This window comes from Melanotaenia boesemani, chromosome 2 (genome assembly GCF_017639745.1).
Source record: "Melanotaenia boesemani isolate fMelBoe1 chromosome 2, fMelBoe1.pri, whole genome shotgun sequence".
Lineage (NCBI taxonomy): Eukaryota > Metazoa > Chordata > Actinopteri > Atheriniformes > Melanotaeniidae > Melanotaenia > Melanotaenia boesemani.
The window spans coordinates 26,977,308-26,997,131 of record NC_055683.1 but is presented as its reverse complement, the minus strand read 5'-3'; the positions used below and the strand labels follow the sequence as shown (position 1 = coordinate 26,997,131).

General features: G+C 39.1%; 1 protein-coding gene across 4 annotated transcripts in view; it reads right to left on the bottom strand.

Annotated features, from left to right (window-relative positions):
- The window catches only part of aatka (apoptosis-associated tyrosine kinase a), a 29,487-nt gene that overhangs the window by 7,997 nt on the left and 1,666 nt on the right, over positions 1 to 19,824 (bottom strand). For 3 of the 4 annotated variants that reach the window (XM_042005011.1, XM_042005019.1, XM_042005028.1), the window contains 4 exons: positions 7,758 to 7,891; positions 4,027 to 4,168; positions 579 to 658; positions 22 to 140 (listed from right to left, as the gene is read on the bottom strand). In XM_042005011.1, coding sequence (XP_041860945.1) covers positions 22 to 140; positions 579 to 658; positions 4,027 to 4,168; positions 7,758 to 7,891 — 475 coding nt within the window. Of the gene's footprint in view, positions 1 to 21; positions 141 to 578; positions 659 to 1,004; positions 3,113 to 4,026; positions 4,169 to 7,757; positions 7,892 to 19,824 lie in introns of those variants that run through there. The other variant, XM_042005036.1, reaches the window with a different exon arrangement.

Here is a 19,824-nt window from a genome sequence, read left to right as displayed (position 1 = left end):
TAAATGCAATGAAATGCAGACCTGTATGGCTGGACCTCCTCCAGAAATTGCATCTGATCCTGGACGCTGGCACTGGCTTTCAGCTCCTTCACCACCACCTTGGTGGTGCTGAGTCCTGCATTGACTTCTCCCAGCAAAACCTATGCAGAGATATGCAGAGGAAGAACAGCAGTCATTCAGTCAGTCTAATATACATCAAAATAAAGCAGAAAAATGAGAAAGTTAAGAAAGAAAAAAGTGAAACTGGGAATAGTATGTGAACAAATGCAAAAGTCAAAGCAGGATGTGCTGTATGGTTAATTATAAAGAATCTGCTGTAACTGTGAATTTCCACTCTTCTCCCACAGAACTGACACCCTGACACAAGTGCCAAAGATTTGCCTCGCTGTAGTGAGATCACGATTACATTAACCTCGCATTCCACAAAGAGTGGAAAGGGTACTCAAAGCACACTGAATACAGTAAGAACAGATGCAGTTTTTAATAGCTATTGCCAGCAATATGTATAATATTTATGACTTGCTAAAAAGTTGACTGTTTATATGTGTTAAGAGCAAAACAAAAACAATAAGCTTTACCTTTCCAAACCAACCATGTCCAATCTCCTTTAGATACAGAAGACTATGGCGGCCAAGGTCTGATGATTTCAGTAACTGGACTGGAAGGGAACAATAATGAAAGCATAAGATTACTTTAAGAAAGAAAGAAAAAAAGAATAGTTTGGTTCAAAAGAAGTGACAAAGAGGAGAAAATACAAGATATGTTTCTCAAAGTAAAGTTTTTTAGCACAATGATCTGAATAAACAGGAACATAACAAAAGTTAATGATCACTTGCAGAAAAAGACACCCCAAGAGCCAAACAAGAGATCTACTTTTCCCTTGATAATGTTACATTCACTAGAAGACTGGAGAAGACTGAAGTAAAATAAAGTCAACCTTCTATTTCCCACTGAAACTTACTGAAACTGGCAAATTTTACATCTTCAGGCACAAAATGAAATACCTCCATGAATCCTCATTTTGCAGGAATGGAGATGCTGATGGTGAGTGGAAAGATTGTGGCGGAGCAGTGGAGCGGCCAGCCCCTCTCAGCACCGGACAGGGACCGAGTCTGAGACCCCGGCAGAGATAAGGTACTGGTTCAGAGTGTGAGAACCAAGAGCCCATGGCCCCAGCTCCAACCCCAGGCGGCTCAGGCTCATTGTGTGTATGTGAGACAGAGCCCATGGTCACAGTTTGTGTGTGAGAGCCTCGGCAGGATTTAACCCTCAGAGCCCTTGCACAGCTGAACAAGCTCACCACGCCGCCTCTCCCCATCTGCAACGAGCTTATTCTCCAACTGGGACACACACAAACATGCAAACGGTCCTCCTCTAGGGCCATCCAGCTGTCGAGCAAATACTAAAGTGGTTCTCGTACAGACAGCAGTTAAATCTTCAGTATCCAGAAGGAGAGCGAAACACAAGTCAGTAAACGCATCTGCCAGTGTGTCTATGCCGAAGTTCTGAAGCCAAATTCTCTTCTGGGAGCAGAGATTTGCTGGACATGCATCCTTCCTGATATGACCATCATGCATGTTGGTAGTATGCTGTCTGATGCACCAGCTCTATGTGCAGCTTCAAGACACCCAGCAATGACATAAGGTCCACATAATGCCCCCTGTCACCCAGGACAGCAGCATTCCTCAGCCAAGCATGACACAAATGCTGCTCTGTCTGATGCAGAAAAGGTCTCTGTCATACACTCTCACCACCCCTATCTCAAGCCTCCCCTCCCTGCTCTTAGGTCCTGGTGCATGCCACCACCCTTCTCTTGTCTCTCCTTAGTCTGTCACAGACCCCTCACTGTATTCGGCCTATAATGCCAGTCCTCCGCTATGGCGTTCCTCGGACGTTTCAGCCCAGCCTTATGCTCACCCACTGCCCAGCCGGCCTAAAACAGGCGCATTGTTTGATTCATGCATGCTCACGCTGTATCTCCTGGTACACAGTGCACCAAACACACACAGGCACACACACACACTCACTAGCACGCAAAGAAGACACACACAAGGCCCATTCTCCACTGGAACGCTGGGCAGAGGTTGTCACGGTGATAACAAACCCACACTTCTCCACCACAACCTCTGGGCTTGCATCACCCCTCCCTTCCTGACAGAGACAATGATGGTTAGAAATTAAGATGTGGTATTATTCCAAATGTGGAATGTGTGAGCGTGAGTGTGCATCCAACAGCATTCCCAGAGAAGATGGTACGATCCAGTGGGCCTGTAAGTTCAGTAGGATCGCTTCACACCCTCACTTTGATGCATCAAGTCTGTGTTGTCTGAATCTGTACAGGACCTCTTGAATAAAAGATAAAAGCAACAAATGGGAAAACAGGGCTTTTATACATTAACAAACACTGTGCTGTGCTCTCATACAGATGTATAATTGATGCTTGGTTCATATAGAAAACATCATTCATGTTTTGTGTATCCAAAGTATACAACTGTCAGTTTTCTTTTACTTGTAATTACAAGGCCAATTTATGCATTGTGGATGCTGTCGTGGGTGTGGACAACTGATATATGTGCATAGTGTTAAAATTAAAACATTATGTAGGACGTTCCACTGGTAATGACTGGCTAACAACAAATGTATTTCTAATAAGAGCCCATTCAGATCCTAACCTTACAGCTTACTTATAGCTAGAAAATATAAAGCCCCCTTATACATAATTGTAGTCAAACATCTGTATTTGCTTAACATTAATAGAAGAGCAATTATATTTACATACAACGAAACATATTCAACATACATGCACAGGGTAAATCAATAGAAGCAAGTTTCACTGTTTCACGAAAAGCTTGGAGAAATGACTCAAAGACTGCATTCCTAACTTAAACTAGACAATCTTCTTTTTTACAGTCTCTCTTTTAACCATTTATTCTTTCCTCGCCCTGCAACACCTGGACCAATCACACAGCCGTAGCTTCGAGGAACGGAGGCGAGAGCAGCGATTGGCTACCAGCCTGAGGCTACCTTGTCCAATCACTGCTTGCGCTGTCATCCTGTGATGCTGAGCAGCGACTAACCTCCCTTCTGGCTCAGCACAGAGCAGCACCGACAACCAGTGAGTCATGCAGGGGGAGAGGTTCACAGTGAGATACACACACATACACAGAGCACATGTACATTTTTAACATGAGGTTGAATGATGAGAAGAAAAACGGAAAACTCACAGATATAGAATAAAAAGAAATTACAGTCAATTACAAGTGCATGTTGATGTTTAAATTATGTCAATAGTTTTTACATTTTTTTTGCAAATTTATACATTTTTATTTTCATCTTAAGATCAATTTTCTATCATATTAAATAAGTGGTTTAGAAACTATAGGTATATTGCACATTAGTTTGTATGAAGAAATAAAACAAATATTAACTGATTATCTTTAGTAAAATTTATAGTGAACATTTAAACTTTGTAAAAGAAATCACAATGTTTTTTGAATGTTTTCTTGGTGCTGCTGCCTGACTAAAGTACCAACAAAATTCACCAGAGCCATGGAGATTCAGTCATGTTAGATGTGTATATAACATTTGAAAATGGTTTTTGAATTTGCACAAAAACGAGGGCAAAAATTGCAAATGTGCCCTATTCAAATCAAACTAGAACATGGGACTGAACTCAGTTGAATGATGTGATTCATTGGTTTCCTTAGCTTCTTTACGAATTACATTTTATAAATATTATTAAAACTAATTTGATAATGTTGAATCATTATGGAATGGGTCAAATTAGACTAAACTGTATCTAACTGGTCTTGTATTGAACTTGTTAACCTTCTCTGTAAAGTCATTTGAGATGACATTTGTTGTTTAATGGTGCCATGCAAATAAGCTGATCTAAACAAAGATGTAAGATGCCCCACAACCCACTTGCATTGTCATCAAGTAATATTTATTACTGACAGAGATAAAAAAAAAAAAAGGTAAAAAACACACAAATGGATGTGTTACATGTGGATGGCTGTTTCTTACTGGATCTGCCAGGCTGTTTGGAGACAGGCAGGGAGACCTCCGTAAGGGGAAGGATGTAAACCTCTGGGCCATTCTGGGAGGACGGTGAGGCCAGGGCGGAGAGGTCTGCCTGGTACTCCTCTCCCTCTGTGTTTTCAAACTCCTGGTGCAAGGACACACGCTGGGATTAGTCATCCACTCAGCCATCCTTCCACTGAGATAGTGGGAGACAATAGTTCAACTGTGAAGGCATTCAAATAAGTGAGGCACATCCACCTACACATATACATAAGTCATATAGATTGTGGGGTGCATTGAGAGGGTCACTGCCAAGAAACTGGGGGGGGGGGACATACTAATGCATACAGCTATTCAAACTATATGCACAAAGCCTCTCATTCATCCTGTCTGGTCTCTTCTCCTCATATACTCAATCTTAGAATGTCACATGGTTAAAGTTCTTTGCTTATCTACACTGAAAATAGTTTAATTTGAGTATATTATATATATGATCTTGAAGTATAGATGAGCTTTGTAAAATAATATCACCACTTGTGATGGACAAAAAAAAAAGACAAAAGTTTTTTTCTGGACTAATCAACAATAACAAGTAGGGGCTTAAACCATAAAGTTTTCTTAAGTGCTTGTCCTTCATGCCACTATGCAGCTCTATTATTCTTGACAGCAATGACATCATCTACCATGCATTTCAAAGGAGATAGCTACAGTATAGCCTTTACAGTAAAAGTTAACTGTCTGCTTCACATCAGAAAAAAGCAAGACAGCATATGATCCCTCATCCTCCTCTCTGTCCTGTCTGATTTATCCCCATTATCATTCTTTCTGCTCCAACCAAATTTACTTCCCACACTGTTGCAGTGTTCTTGCTAACCACCTGATGAAATGTGCCCTTTGTGTGCTCAGTCTGTCTAAACTTCCATAAAGTATGTATAATATAGCTTCAGATATATTAAATCAGCTTCAGTAAGTCATACTGCAGTGCACGGTAAAGGATTGTTTATATACTTTGGAAATCTTTCCTTCTCTGTATATCACTAAAATCTGTTCTGTTTTACTCACACATGTAATGATTATTTATTGCTTTCAACACAGCGATGCAGATCAGGCTCCAGGCAATGATCAAAGAAAAAAAAAAAAAAAACAAGATGCAGAACCACAGAGAAAAAGACAGTTAACTAGACAAATTGTATAACAATTTTTTAGGTGTTCTTGAGTCCTTTAATAATAGAATGTACCATGGATTAATGAATCCCCAAAGTCATTGTAATTCTATGTTACATAACTGTAGAATTTCACAGCTGCACAAGAACAGGCATGGAGCACAGAAGCAACAGAGTCAGAAGTCTACCACACCAGACGGGAACCCAGACTGTGTAAAGAAGCCTGTAGTTCTAGAGGCTGCAGGTACCCTAACCAGGTGCATTATACAACATACAGAAACATCTGCACCAAGTTCACAATGACAATTGCAAAGTCAAGATGGGATATACCACCGCAAGAGAGCAACATGGAGAAGAAGGGACACAGAAAGCTAAACAAATAGCAACGTTTGAAGGAAGAAGTTGGAAAGATTGAAGTGAAGGCATCAGTATGGTAACTGGAGGAACTGGGCCCATGACTCCCAAAATGGGAGAGTGACTCCAACAGAGAGTGGAGTCCTAGGAGCAGCTAAGGTACTGCAATGTTATTTTTCTGTTGTATTTTGTTGGCCTGCCAAGGGACAAAAGATGGAAATTAGCAATTTAGTTATAATTGTGCATGTTTATTTTACAGTGATTGACCACAAGTCAGTCACTGAAGCCACTCTTGTCAGCAGATTCAGGTTATGGTGCTCTTCTCATTACACAGAGCCATCCATCCTCTTCATGACTAATGAAATGCTTCTCAAAACAAGCCTACCCCCAACTTTGAGCGACAACAAATGTAAAAAAAAAAAGACAGAGTAACTAATTTAAAGCAAAAATGGAAGCTGCAGGTTGGATTAATATGGGATATCTAAATGCCTCAGTGTGTGTATTTGGGACGTTAAATATGTACTCTAAAACATTAGTGTGTGTAAACAGGAATGTGTGTAGGTGTGTTTTTCATTCAGAAGAACCATCTGCCACTCTCCTATGAGTGAAGTGTGAAAGCGAGCACCTGGCTGTGAGTCAGCGTTGCATAGCTCCCCAGAGAGCCTTCAGTTTAGAAAGCACTTAATACCCAGCCTCGCACTACACGCTCCAGTAAGGACACAGCAATGGAGAGAAATAATGAAGCTTTTAGGACGGTGCAGCAGTGCATATTTTGCAGTCCCACATGAATGCCCACCTTACAAGTGAGTCATTGTGTAATGAGCTGTTGCCAAACAAATATAAAGAGGTGGAACCAATTAAGCACTTTCTACCACTTGTTTCTGATTTGATGCAAATTCTGTCAGCATACCACAGATAAATTAAAATGCTATTAGAATACTACATTGTTGGTGATGCACTTATTTTCATGTTTATTTGAAGGAAACAGCATATATGCAGAAACAGGCATTGCAGCATTGTTTATAACTGTCATTGAGCCCTGCTGAGGTGTCGTTGAGCAAGACACTGATAATTTTCCACCTCAAGGGCAGGTGTTTGGTGGCTACATTTTCATCTTATCCATTGCCGAAAGACTATATCTGTGCAAGAATCAATATAGTGTCATAATGTCATGTCAACCAGGCCCATGGTGGTTTAGCAACTGGAAGCATATTTCTATAATTTATGTGACACAGACTCAGACTTTTGATATTGCAGACTATTAATCTACACTCAAATATACATATTTATGGACATACATATAAAGGGTCCAGGAATTAAAGTGTCATTACTGGCTAAAGTGTGTATGAAAAGATACACACTCATTGTATGAACAAATGTGTCATTATCCCTGTTATCCCTGCAGCAACCAGCTGCAGTGAGAATGGAACTTACTACTGAATTAAACAAAAATCCAATTTTGAGGACAAAAATGAATTTATTCCATTTTGGAAAAAGGCTGTAACATTAGAAAATGTGGAAAAAGTGAAGCACAATGACTACTTTCCAGATGCATTGCAGCTTTACTAAAAAGTACGTTGAAGCTAAAGTAAGCAGCAACTAAGGATAAAAATCTGATCTAAACTGAATTTGTGTGTATAAAGGTCTGGCTCAGATGCAAAAACGGGTTCTTCCTAATGTGGTCCTCTTTTCATATAATAGTAAAAAAAAAAAAAAAACTAGATATAACAGATAATAGAGCATCCCAAACAAGAACTATTTGTGTTGTGACAGTTTCACAGACTGACAAGACACTGCATAGTATGAACACATTGTGCCATAACAAACACACTTTTTGTTATGGCAATTCTTCCTATTTTTTGACATGTTATTGCCCAAATTACTACATACACTGATAGGTAACTAAAAAAAATTCTAATATTAGTTTAGTTCAGCCACATATCTATCCTTTACTTAGTAATACACACTCTATGTTTAATACATTTTATCTATTCTTTCAGAAAAATACTCATCTATAACTCTACATCCATCTGTGACAAAGTTGTTTTGATCAAAATAATCAGAATGCTTTATGTTACATATAAGAGAGAGAAAAAAAAAACACTGCTCCCAAATATGGACATTTTTACAAAGAAATAACAAAATCTAAGTTTTCATTTAAATCCACATTGTGTATTTTTTCCCTCCACTTCCAGCTGGGGGCAGCAGAGAGCTCACCTTAAAGCCAATGTCTCCCTTCTTGCAGCAGAGGCAAGCCAGCATGAGGAAGACGAAGGTGAAGAGGCCAGAGAAGGAGACAGCTACAACCGCCAGAGACGAAGGCCACGACAGCTCGCTCAGCGGAGCCCCATCTGCAGCGTTAGGGGACAGAATAAGTGTTAAAAGGGTTTAACTCAATGAAGATCAGATGGCAAAAGGCAAAGCCATACAGGAAATTAAAAACAAGACAAAAGTTAATTTGTATGCACACAGATGATATGTGCTTATTTTATTGGCAGCTTGATGAAAGAAGCATAACTTGTCATTAAAATTCTGTTCAAGTCCACATTTATGTCTGAAGAGGAAAAAAGAATTCTATCAAGCGCCTCTAGATTAATTACAGTAGTCAGTATGCAGTCAGAGTCATGAAGGCAATGAGTTTGAAACCACCCACAAGCACAATCACCACCTAATACTGTTATAAAAGAGAACTTATGGTTGCTCATTCTGTTTCTGTATAAACAGTTCTAATGAATGAAAATGCCTACCATGAATCTATAATCTGCTTTTCATTTTCTTCAGCACCATGTAAATGTGTCCTCACATCTATATCTGCACTTTAAAATACAAGGCAAATCTTATTTAAAGAAACTGCTTTCCACAACAATGCACACGATGCTGAAATGCTCTATTAACTACGGTAAATCTCTTCTGAGCATTTTTCATTGTCTTCCTGTGCGCACATGTGCAGCACATATGTGTCAGCTTGTATTTTAGCCTGTAGTAACTTAGAGCCAGCCAGAGGGCCAGATGTCAGTGTTTGGAGCACCCAGATATAATCAGATTTACAGTTTCAAACCTTCTGCTGAGTTGAAAGAGAAGAGATAAAAAGGGAAAAGGAAGAGAGAGTAGGAGATTTTAAGAATTCTAAGGAAAGTGTGAAAGAGCCACAATTATGTAGGCAAAATCAGTAAATATTGTATTTCTGTCTTGGTCAACACATTTAATTGAATCTATTCATCCAAAACATGATCCTCTATTCATGACTTTTCATTAAACTCTACATTCACACCCAGAAACAAAACATTACACCATAAATGCAAGAACGACACACGAGGGGCAACGTTTTGGAGCATTTTTAAAGGCTTGATGAAGGTTACTTAATTTTCATCTCACCATTGATTGTCTCAGTAGTCTGTTGGTAGTGATGAGAAGAGCCCTACGGATACTTAATATTTCACTGGGGACCTTAGTAAAGATATGAACATACTATATAGCATAAGTGATCTTTAGTAAAAGTATTTAAAATGGAGCCCTTTAAGGCAGAGCGCCTTCAAAAAATTTTGTACCTTTATGATATTCTAAAGAGTATCATCTGACAATTTAAATAAGGATATGAGATTACCTCAGAGAATATATATGAATTAATGAGGTTTTGAAATAATTTAGTAGCCTATGCATACTGCACAGGCTGGGATATCCTGACTGGTATGGGCTGAGATTCAGGAAATGTATCCAAATATTCCTCTTTAAAGGTGCAAACTTTAGGAAACCTCTGGGTGCCACATGTAAACCGAGCAAAAACAGAAAATGAAACTCAAGTCAAAGACAAATAGTTCACTTATATCCACAATTGTAGGTTCTATCTAAAAGTAGATCTACAGTATATAGACTCAGATTGACTATTTGATATTTTATTTTTTTGTGGTTGTTGTTGTGGGAGTCCTTTTAACAAAAGAAGGTAGATAATTGTGCTCGCCGCAAAAAGACTTGTGTGCACAAACATGCACAAAAGGTCATACCGGTCACTGGAAAGGAAAACAGAACAAAAAAAGCTCAAGAGCAGGAAATATGAGATGTCCAGAAAGATGGATGTGGTATGCTTTTGAAAAAACAAACAAAAAAAACAAACTATATAAATAAAAAGAAAAAAAACCCTACTGTAGGCTGTCTTTCAAAGCATTTTAAAGGTTTAAAATAATGCATATTGGGTATTTAATACACTTTCAAAACATTCTACCCTGCATGTTAAATGAAGCAACTTGACAATGGGTCCCTACTTTGAAATGAAAGCTTTGAGTAAATGTTTCTAACAAAACAAAACAAAAGAAAAACCTTATAACATAATCACATCAACTGGCACTCTGAGAGCAAACGCTTCCATAAACAAAAGCATGTTGCACTGAAATTTTAGTGACTAAGATCTTCTTGGTTAACCGCCTTTCTGTATTCTCATGTCATACCTAACCATAAAAATGAAAATAAAAAGTAAAGGGCATCATAACATTTGCAATGAGGCTTATCCCCTTCCTGCACAGTATGTACAAGTCAAGTCTTTAAAAAAAAGAAAAAAAAGAAAAAAGAGACTGGCATTACGTTCTCAGTCTAGATCAGGAATCTCTTCATTGCAATGTGAGAAAAACACACACACATACAGAAGCATGGGTCTCCAATACAGACTACGGCTGCTCTGGCCTATGAGGCTGGTGTGTGGGTTGTTTCCAGCCCAGTGGCTGAAACCCCAGTGGTCCTGACCCATTTGGCTGCAGGGAACACACTGTTCCAGACCTGACAGCTTCCAAAGCCCAAACAGTATAACTCCAACCCAGGCCTGACCCCCAGGTCACTGACACAAAGCCTGTTATGAGACAGACTTGCATATACATGGCTGAATGCAAATAGACAGGACATGAAATCTTGTTTGAAAGCTGCTGCCCACAGTTCTGTATGTGTGGGCACAGAGCAGCCAACACATCACCATGGTAACATCCAGATGGCCAACGCATATTAGTTGATTGGCTTTAAAGGCTCCTGCCCCCTATTTCTTTTACAATTGTTAGAAGATGTGTGGTTTTGCTTACGTCTTGTCTCATCACAGTGTGGGTCTGTATTTCAGTATGTGAGATCGCCTGTACAATTAAAATGAAGGCAATAACAACACTAATCCAAGTCATGTGCTGTGCAGAGATTGGACAATGGGGAGGATGCTTCAAAATCCTTAAAAAAGGTACATTATAATTTGCCAACTGGATTACTGAAGTATTTATTTCATTGTCATTTCACTGAAACTCAGTTTTGTTTTTTTGATTTTTTTTTCTTTCCTTCTCTCTTTTCCTATTATAATTGAGAGTATACCACGCAGACTGTCAAAACAGTAATGGCACATAGTGAATTAAAGGGAGTGGTGAGTCAGGGCTCACCGAAGGACAGTTGGAGGAATGACAAAATATTTTTCCTCTTACTCCTTAGTTGGCCATATTTTCAATATGTGATTTAAACAAGGACAAGTTATGTACAGCATCTACTTTTAAAAGTTATTCAGGTTGAGCTCATGTAATTACAACCCCAATCCAATCCAATGATTTATAAATCTCATAAACCAACTATTCTGTCACGCTAGCTAGTGTATAGTAAACATATGAGACATTTAGCTATTTAATGGAAAGTATTAGCTCCTCTGGAATTCGCGGACAGCAAAACATCTTCAAGAAGTTTGGACAGGTTCAAAAATAAGTTGGATATGTATGTGGCACTGATAAGAAACAGCTGGAGGAACATGATGCAACGAATTAGGTTAAGCCCAGCCCAGTAACACAATTTGGTATAAAAAGAGCACCACAGAGAGGCAGAGTCTCTGAATATAAAATTTACAGAGACTCTGGAGAATCATCTCTGTACAAGGGTTCAAAAATCAATAATTGATGCCTGTGATCTTAGAGCCTACAAATGGCACTACTTAAAAACCATGATTTAAAAAAAATAGATTCTGTCATGAAAATAACTGCTTTGGCTCAGAGCATTGTGTGTGTACACAGTTGTCCACAAATGACGGTTAAAGCTCTATCATGAAAGAAGAAGTCATGTGTGAACATGATACTAAAATGCAGCTGCCTTCTCTGGGCAAAGTGGAAAACTGCTCTGTGGTCAGATGAATCAAAATATAAAATTCTTTTAGAAAAATCTTTAAACTAAAGAAGAGAAAGACCATCTGGCCTGTTCTCAGTGTTGCAACACTGCAACTCTGGTGGTATTAGTGGTACATTGGTATCTATGAAACTTGCAACTTGCACATCTGGAAAAGCTTCATAAATACTGAATGGTATAAGTTTTAGAGCCACATATCCTGTCAATATAACTTTCAGGGAAGTATTTTGTATTTCATCAAGACAATTCTAAGCCATGTGCTACATCCATTACAAACATAGCTTCACGGGAGAGGAGTTTAGGAGCTGGACTGCCTGCAATCCAGACCTTACACCAACTGAAAAGATGTACATCATAAACTCAAAAAACAAAAAAAGAAAATAAGAAAAAAAAAAAAAAAAAAAAAAACTAAACAGAGACTTGTTTATAAAATGCACAGACTTTGCAAAGTCATACTTCATATTACTATGGATGTAAAAGCTTAGAAGGATCACAGGAATTCCTTTAAAATGACAAAGATGATTTTATTAAAGCAATAATGGTGAATGTTTGAACCTCTATCCTTAAAAAATGAAAGATTACGAGAAAAAATATCACTCACTCTCTGTGAGGGGAGAATAACTGAGCAAAATAAGGTATTTATATATTTTAATAAAAGGCTACGGTCAAATAAAGGAAAAAGAGAATTATCAGTAATTCCATTGTAATAGATCCTTGCGGGGAGGGCAAAGATATCCTTTTAAGAAAAGGACTGGACTCATGAAGTTTTACCCCGAGCCATAAGCCTGAGGTATAAGCTTGGGTAGAAATTGCAAATCAAAATTAATGTTAGGTTTTCCGAGTCATTCAGACCACATATCGCAATCACAAGCTTCTCTTCTTCTCTGTATGTGTAAGAAAACAGAAAAAGTCAGGGGAATCCTCGGGGAAAGACATGTCGAAGGTGGTTTTTTGCTCTTGTGAACATCCTTTCTCAACCCAGACTTGGAGTGATGGAAGCTTCTGTATTCAGTGCAAATTATGCATATAATCACATAACTTTATACAAAATTTATATGGAAGCTTAATTTTGCATACAGTAGTTAAAACAGATAGATGAGCTTTTCAGAGTTTTCATTCACTACAAGACAGTCTGGTATGGTCACGCAGAAGAAATCCTGGGATGCAGTTTTTTATAAGTGTGACATTTGGAAAGTCTATCTCCCTCCCTCCCTCTTGAAACATGGACCGAGTGACAACCCTGGTTCCTCTATAAATATTTAAGAAGCACACTTTACTTTACCAGCTGCACAGCTAAATGAAAATAAAGCCGGGTTCATACCAGCCTTATTAAAATGCTGACTCTATGACAGGAGAAAAAAGAGCAATGTCCTCACTGGCAGAAGACCAGAGTGATGAAGTCACCCTGCCACCTCCACAATCCAGACAATGAGGAGAATGCTGGGAAATAAAGAGACATGGGAACAGAGAAATTGATTGGCTTAATTAATGGGAGAATGAATGAAGAGGACACATCTATTGCTTTATATTATTTAAAACTGGGACTTATCCAAGAAAGCCTAACTGAGCGCTATTTAGCACCTCACCCTGGATCAGTGGGTTCAGTTTGTTAGGTTATACTAAACAATTTAATACCAAATTGAGAATGCTCAGTTAACTGTGTCTAGAGCTAATATCAGCTCACATCAAAGCTTTTCAAACAGCTACAAAAATAAATGTATTTTTCCGACTGACTATTCTCCTTTAAATCCAAGATGCACTGTCAAAAAGTAATAAAACATGAGCAAGAAATGCAGCCATGCAGAGAGGTGAAAGCCCACAGTGGAATAAAGTTAAGGAATGTTCAACTCAATGCAGTGCATTCATGCATGCATATAAGAGATGAGGGTGTGCTGTGTTAAGCACGGCCTCAGAGTTTTTCATGGTAGATCATAAATAAAGCATATGCCAGGGAGGTAAAGTTCTCTGTTGCTATGCAGCTGCACTGCTGTAATGTCATGTCTCCTGCTGCGTGGTACACATGGTCATCGTGTATTCAACAAATCTGCTCCAAATGGACACAAATAGTGTGTGTGGAGGGGGATGAGAAAAGGTACCAGAGTGAGGCAATTATTTTCTTCCACACGCTCATATCAAGACCAGGGTTGAACCATGTATTCATACTCATACCACTAGAACAAGCACCCACACAAGAAGCCAGTTTAATGTGGCTGGATACATAACTTAAAAATGTATGTTTTTATGTTGTATATCCTATCCAAGGCAGCGGCTGCTTTGGACAGTGGCAACTTCCTCAGGTTCATGAGGACTGAAACTAACACACAGACTTGACTGTATGCCTTGATTTAGACAGGCTTCCTATCCTCTGAAATGTGCTGTCTTCTTTTTGTGAGCCTTCCCTTTTCTTTTTAATTTGTTCTTCTTCCTACTGGTACAGTTTCTCTGCACGTACAAGCTCATATATACACACACACCACTCTTGTTTTTAACCAGGAGACCTGCAGAGTGGGCACTGTGCCAAGCCACACACCACTGCAATCAAACTGTCTTGAGAAAGAGTGAGGTAGAAAAAAGAAAGTGGGTGAGGTGCAATTTCAATTGCAGTTGGCATTCAGTGGGTTTGATACAAATAGGAGCACGCATTATGCAACTTGTGTTGAGTAAAAGTCTCAAAAGGAATGTGTGGTCAGTGGGCAAAGACTGTGCTTTGTTTATTTTCAATGTGTATTCCTTGGTGAAGTCATTGCCTTAACCTTTGTAACTCTCAAAAAGCAACTATCACAATGTAACAATTGACACTTTAATAAACATCCAAGCAGTCTGGAAGACACTTGGCGTTACAGCTTAAGAAAAACTGAAGAAAAGGTTGCAAGTATGTTTGGTTAGTATCAACACATATTTGAGAAAAAGGCCAACAAGATATTCTTCCACTATCACTCAATGCTCCTAAAGAGTAAACGTGAATACATCTGACAACATGCAAAAAGACAAGAGACACACAGAAAAAGAGAGTAGCAGAGTAAAAAGCACTCCAAATCTCTCCAAGCATGCATTTACATTTAGGACAGTGCTGCAGGGGCAAGCAAACTCTTCCATCTGCCCTGACTGGGCACACAGAGACACACAGCCAATAGCAGAGAGAAATAGAAAGAGAGAGGGTGTGTGTGTGTGTGTGTGCGTGTGTGTGTGTGTGTGTGTGTGTGTGTGTGTGTGTGTGTGTGTGTGTGTGTGTGTGTGTGTGTGTTGCGGAAGGGGGGCGGGAGGGCTGGGGGGTGTAACAGTGGAAAATTAGTTGGGATACAGCAGAAATGAAAAGAAAACAAAACATGACAAGAAGATTACAACAGGTCAACAATCCAAATAATTTATTTCAGCTGAACAATGCAAGACTTCGGTAACTGTAAACAAAAGAAAAAAGAAAAGAAAAAAAGAAAGAAAAATGGCCATCTTTTTTAAAAGCTGGGCTAAACACATCTATCCTCCACAGCTGTGGATTGTAAATGAAATGTGTAAGGACATTTATCAATAATAAACTCATCTTGGATGACATGTCATCTGAGCACTTATTGGAGACTTGTAAAATACCGGCAATCTAGGGATGTGGAATGACAAGAGTTAGTCCTTCATTTTTATACATTCTAAAGAACTGCATTGAGTTCTCTTGAAGTATACAAGACTTCGAGTGTTAGGACAGAAAGAAAAAGATGGGAGACATTCTGGAAGAAAGCAAAGGGAATACTAAAGCTGACAGGAGCTAAATGAAAGAGAACACAGAGGATATAACTATAATGACAAAGGGCTGCACATAGTGATAGAAGAAAACACTCTGCAAACACACTTGTGTACATATGTCAGATACAGGAAGCATTGAGAAAGCTGGAGGAACAGCATGACATGATTAATAGTAGGATATGGTATCCTCCACCAGCTTATTTCCTCTCCACCGCTTTCCATCCTCTCTACGAATAACTGCAGATGGTAGAGAGATGCACTGGCCTGCAAAGAGCCATGATAACTGTCATTAACTGGGAGTGAGAGCCCAGGGGGACCGCCATGGATCAGCATTAGGCCTGTCATATAAGTCCTCTGAAAGCCTAGGCAAAGACACACCACTGTAAAAGAAAGGGTAACAATAGGTATTCTACCTATGCTGGACAGAGAATTTAAGTTAATTCATAACAGAGGCTAATTAAAACACAAGGCCCCAGTGCTAAGTCCACCAATTAACATAACAAAGAATCAACTGAGAATTCTTGTATTTTAAAGACAGTTGGTTTAAGATAAGTCAGGCAGTCTCCACTGGCCTTTATTCTGCCTTTTATAATGTGGGCTGCTGAGTAGGAATTTGCAGGGAAATCAGATTAATTTGGCAGACTATTACGCCACACAAAATTATCAAATCCACAGTTCTACCTAAATGGAGTTTAGTTTATCAAGCTGGCACGGAGACAGTTGAATGAATTAAAGGAATGAAAATATGTTTATCCTACTGAGTCTCAGAGAGAAGGTGCAATCAATGGAACCTCATCCAATGCAGCTCAGAAAGACACAGCTACAGGTATTATTGCCTTCAAAGAGCCTTAAAGGCAAAGAGAAATATCTTATTATCAAAATTTCCATTGTCTTTAATGTGTATTTTTCTTTATGATGTATATGTGTATTGCTAAAATACACATATAACTTATGTTACATTAATAAGCCACAATATTATGACCTCCCCCTTAATATTAAGTAGGTGCTTCAAATGGTTCAAAAACAGCTCTGAAGAGTCAGGGCGTGGATGAAGAACATGTGAGGTTGTTCTGGAGTGTCTGGTACTGGGAGGCCAGCAGTAGATTCTTTGGGTCCTGTGAGTTGTGGTGTGGTATCATTGCGGATTGGGCTTGCCTCCCATGGATACCATCCGATTGGTATCTAGGGAGTTAGAAGGCCGAGATAACACCTCAGACTTGTTGTGTTCCTTGAGCTTTTAATTAGCAGTTTTTTGGGGGGCCCATGAGTGTGAGGGGACTTCTGTTGCTATATCTGGAGTGGTTGGTCTGCAAATATGTAGGTGGTAAATATCAAAGTTGCATCCATAAGAAAGTAAAGATGCAAGTTTTTCCCAGCAGAGCACTGCACAATGACAAGATGAGCAGTGATACGCTACCTCACGCTACCTATTAGTGGTGTTAATATTGTGGTTGATTGGTGTATTATAGGAGCAGAAAAATTAACATAATAATACAATCAAGTTGTTGATCACAATTATTTGGTGATTAACCTTTAAATAAATTTAATTTCAGAGCTGTTATGGTCACAGTAACACTGATGACTACTTGTATGAAGGCCTGGTGTAGTCTATGAGCTCTGTGGTCATATAAAATTCCTAAAATGGAGAATCTTATCGTCTTCCTCTTGTACAAACAGGTGATAAAAGACATGAAATTACTGCCCTGCCTAAATCTCATTCAAACCTTATAACAGCACCTGATTAACAACAGTTTGAGTGAGACATATATTTGCCAGCTAATGTTTTGTTACTGGCTTGCAGTAATCAATATCAACATTTAATTATTTTGTGACTTAGTGATAATGACCCTGACAAGGAAGAGTGAATGTCAATGTAAAAAAAAGATGAATTACTATCATGAGGCAAATTCAAATTGATTAGACAAGTCAGATAATTCAAATTAAGTAGCCGTGATTACAATTATACCTTTAACAAAGCAGCTATTCTTTTTCAACTGCACTACTGTTTGGCTAAAATAAAGGCTACCATGCATTTCTTTCTTAAACTTAAAAAAAAAAACATTTTACAATCACACAACTTTATGTTTTGTATCATTAATGAGTATCTGTTTGCAGATCTGACAGAGCACAGCAATGCACTCACATTCCTGGAACCTTGAGCATTTTGGCTTCTCGCTGATAAACATAAATTAGATGCATGTGCAAGCCATATGCAGACATAGAAATATGCACTTGAGATGACATTTTAGCCAGAGTCTCATGATGCAGACAAAGACAATGTGTATGTGTATCAAGAAAAAAATGGAGCAAACAAATTCCAGTGGCTCCCATGCATTTATCAGATTTTTTTCTGATGCTATTGTTGAACACATTCACAGACTTACGACCAAATGTCTTCTGCCTGTCTGACCAGCTACCGTCCTTACAAGAATGAATGAGAGTTTAAAAAATAGTTACCATAATACAGCATCCCTAAAATGTCTCCTCTACACACTGGCCTTGTTTGCTTCTCCAGTCACCACCAGGCACTGATCCATTTACAGTAATTTTTATAAAAGGTATAGCAAAGCGCTAGATCATGAATTAACCACGGTGCCTCTAACAACTGTCACACCTGAAAAATCCACACTGAGAGCACATAGTGACGGCGTAATGACCCCCCACCCCCCTCCAGAGGCGGACTTATGCAACTAAAGTGCTCTGTGTTACACATGGAGAGATGAATAATCAAACAGTCAGCTGTGGTTTGCATGTTCTGACTGAGTTAGTGAGAGGAGCACTGAGAGCATGTCAAGATACCTTTATTTAACATCTCTCTCAGCTATCACCGACGCCTTGGTTACAGCCTACATAGACATGTCCATGTGTATGTGAAGACACGTGCAAGTGTTCTTCCACATAAATTGTTCATGATATGGAATGTATGCATGGTAAATTGTGTCTACATCAAAATGCGTAATGTGCACACTTGATGGCACTGCGACCTCGAGGCAAAATGAATGAGTGAGCAGAGAGGAGTGATGAAAGACAGACTCCACAGTGCTGCATTGTCAGCTTGTTGGTGTATCAGTGCTCCCGTTCAGGTCAGTATGTTGTCCACTTGTCCTGGCAGTAAACCAGTGCATATTAATTCTGAACGTGTAATTCAGCCTTCGCGCAAATATTCATATCTTCTCCCTCTCCTGATGAGAGAGCTCTCCGTGGTGCTTAAGCAATATTAAGCAAGGTGCTGGCTTCAGTTGGCGCAGAATGCCACACATACCAACCCTAAGTTTGATCACGTGACAGCTGATCAAGTAAGGGATCCACAGTTCTGCTTCAGTCCGATCGCTTATATAATGCCAATGTGACAACTGACCTAGTCCCAAAGTTGTTTTCCTGTGTCAGGGCGTGTGCTGTTGTGCACATGCGACTGTGCAGAGGTAAAGCACACTATGTTCTTAAATAGCCTGGGGCATGGGGAGGAAGTGCAGCTACAGAGGTTAGCTCAAGGGGTGTAAGAGTTCAAACACTGTCTGCATTTGAGTTTTGATGTCAAACCAAGCCAGAATTTGTGTGAGAGTGTCCAAAACAGGCAAGTGGTTAATTCTGTTAGAACAGTTGGCTAAACTCAAAATGGTGAGCACCTGATGTTTCTTACATCTATCAATGACTTTGCTTGTTCACCATGACTCTTTGGGTTAGATTCCTCTAGATCTGTGGCCATTAACATGAGTGTGTTTCATTAATCTACTCACAGCATACTCAGCAACTACAGCTAATTGAATGCTGTTCCTGCCAGAGTCTGTCCCTCCCATTTAAGGGACCTAAGCATTTCTCTGTCCTTAGCGCTGGTCACAAGAAGGATTGGCTCCCTCTCATACACACCCCTCCATCGCCTTGGCAACATCGATTCTCTGTGCTATTACTAGGAAGCAATAGAATCTAGTGAGGTGCCTCTTATATTAGAACTGTTGATCATTATGACAGGAGTGACAATCCAAAACCCATCGTTTATTTCAGCTATATACAAGTAAAACACAGTGTCCTACTCATGCCCCACCCTCTTCACACAAAACAAAATCTAGCCTGTCAGCAAGATTGTCTAATCTTCCAGCATCATCTGAGGAAAGAAAATATGCTTTACCACATTCACCTGATTGATAATGTTCAAGATATTTATCTCCTTCAGGGAGAACAGGGAGAATAATGAAAAATTATACTAAATTAACTATTTATTTTGCCTCAGATTTAGAAAATACATTATACCGGTGCTCCATACATTTAACTCACCATCCACAGTTTATTTTCCAAACATGAAAACAATCTCTATTTTGGTTACAGTCGTTTCTCAAGCAGAGCAGAATAGCATCTGTAATGGTTCAAGGATTATTTATGAAAATGTTTTTCAGAACTGACATATCATCTTTCTATATTGTAGCTATGGTAT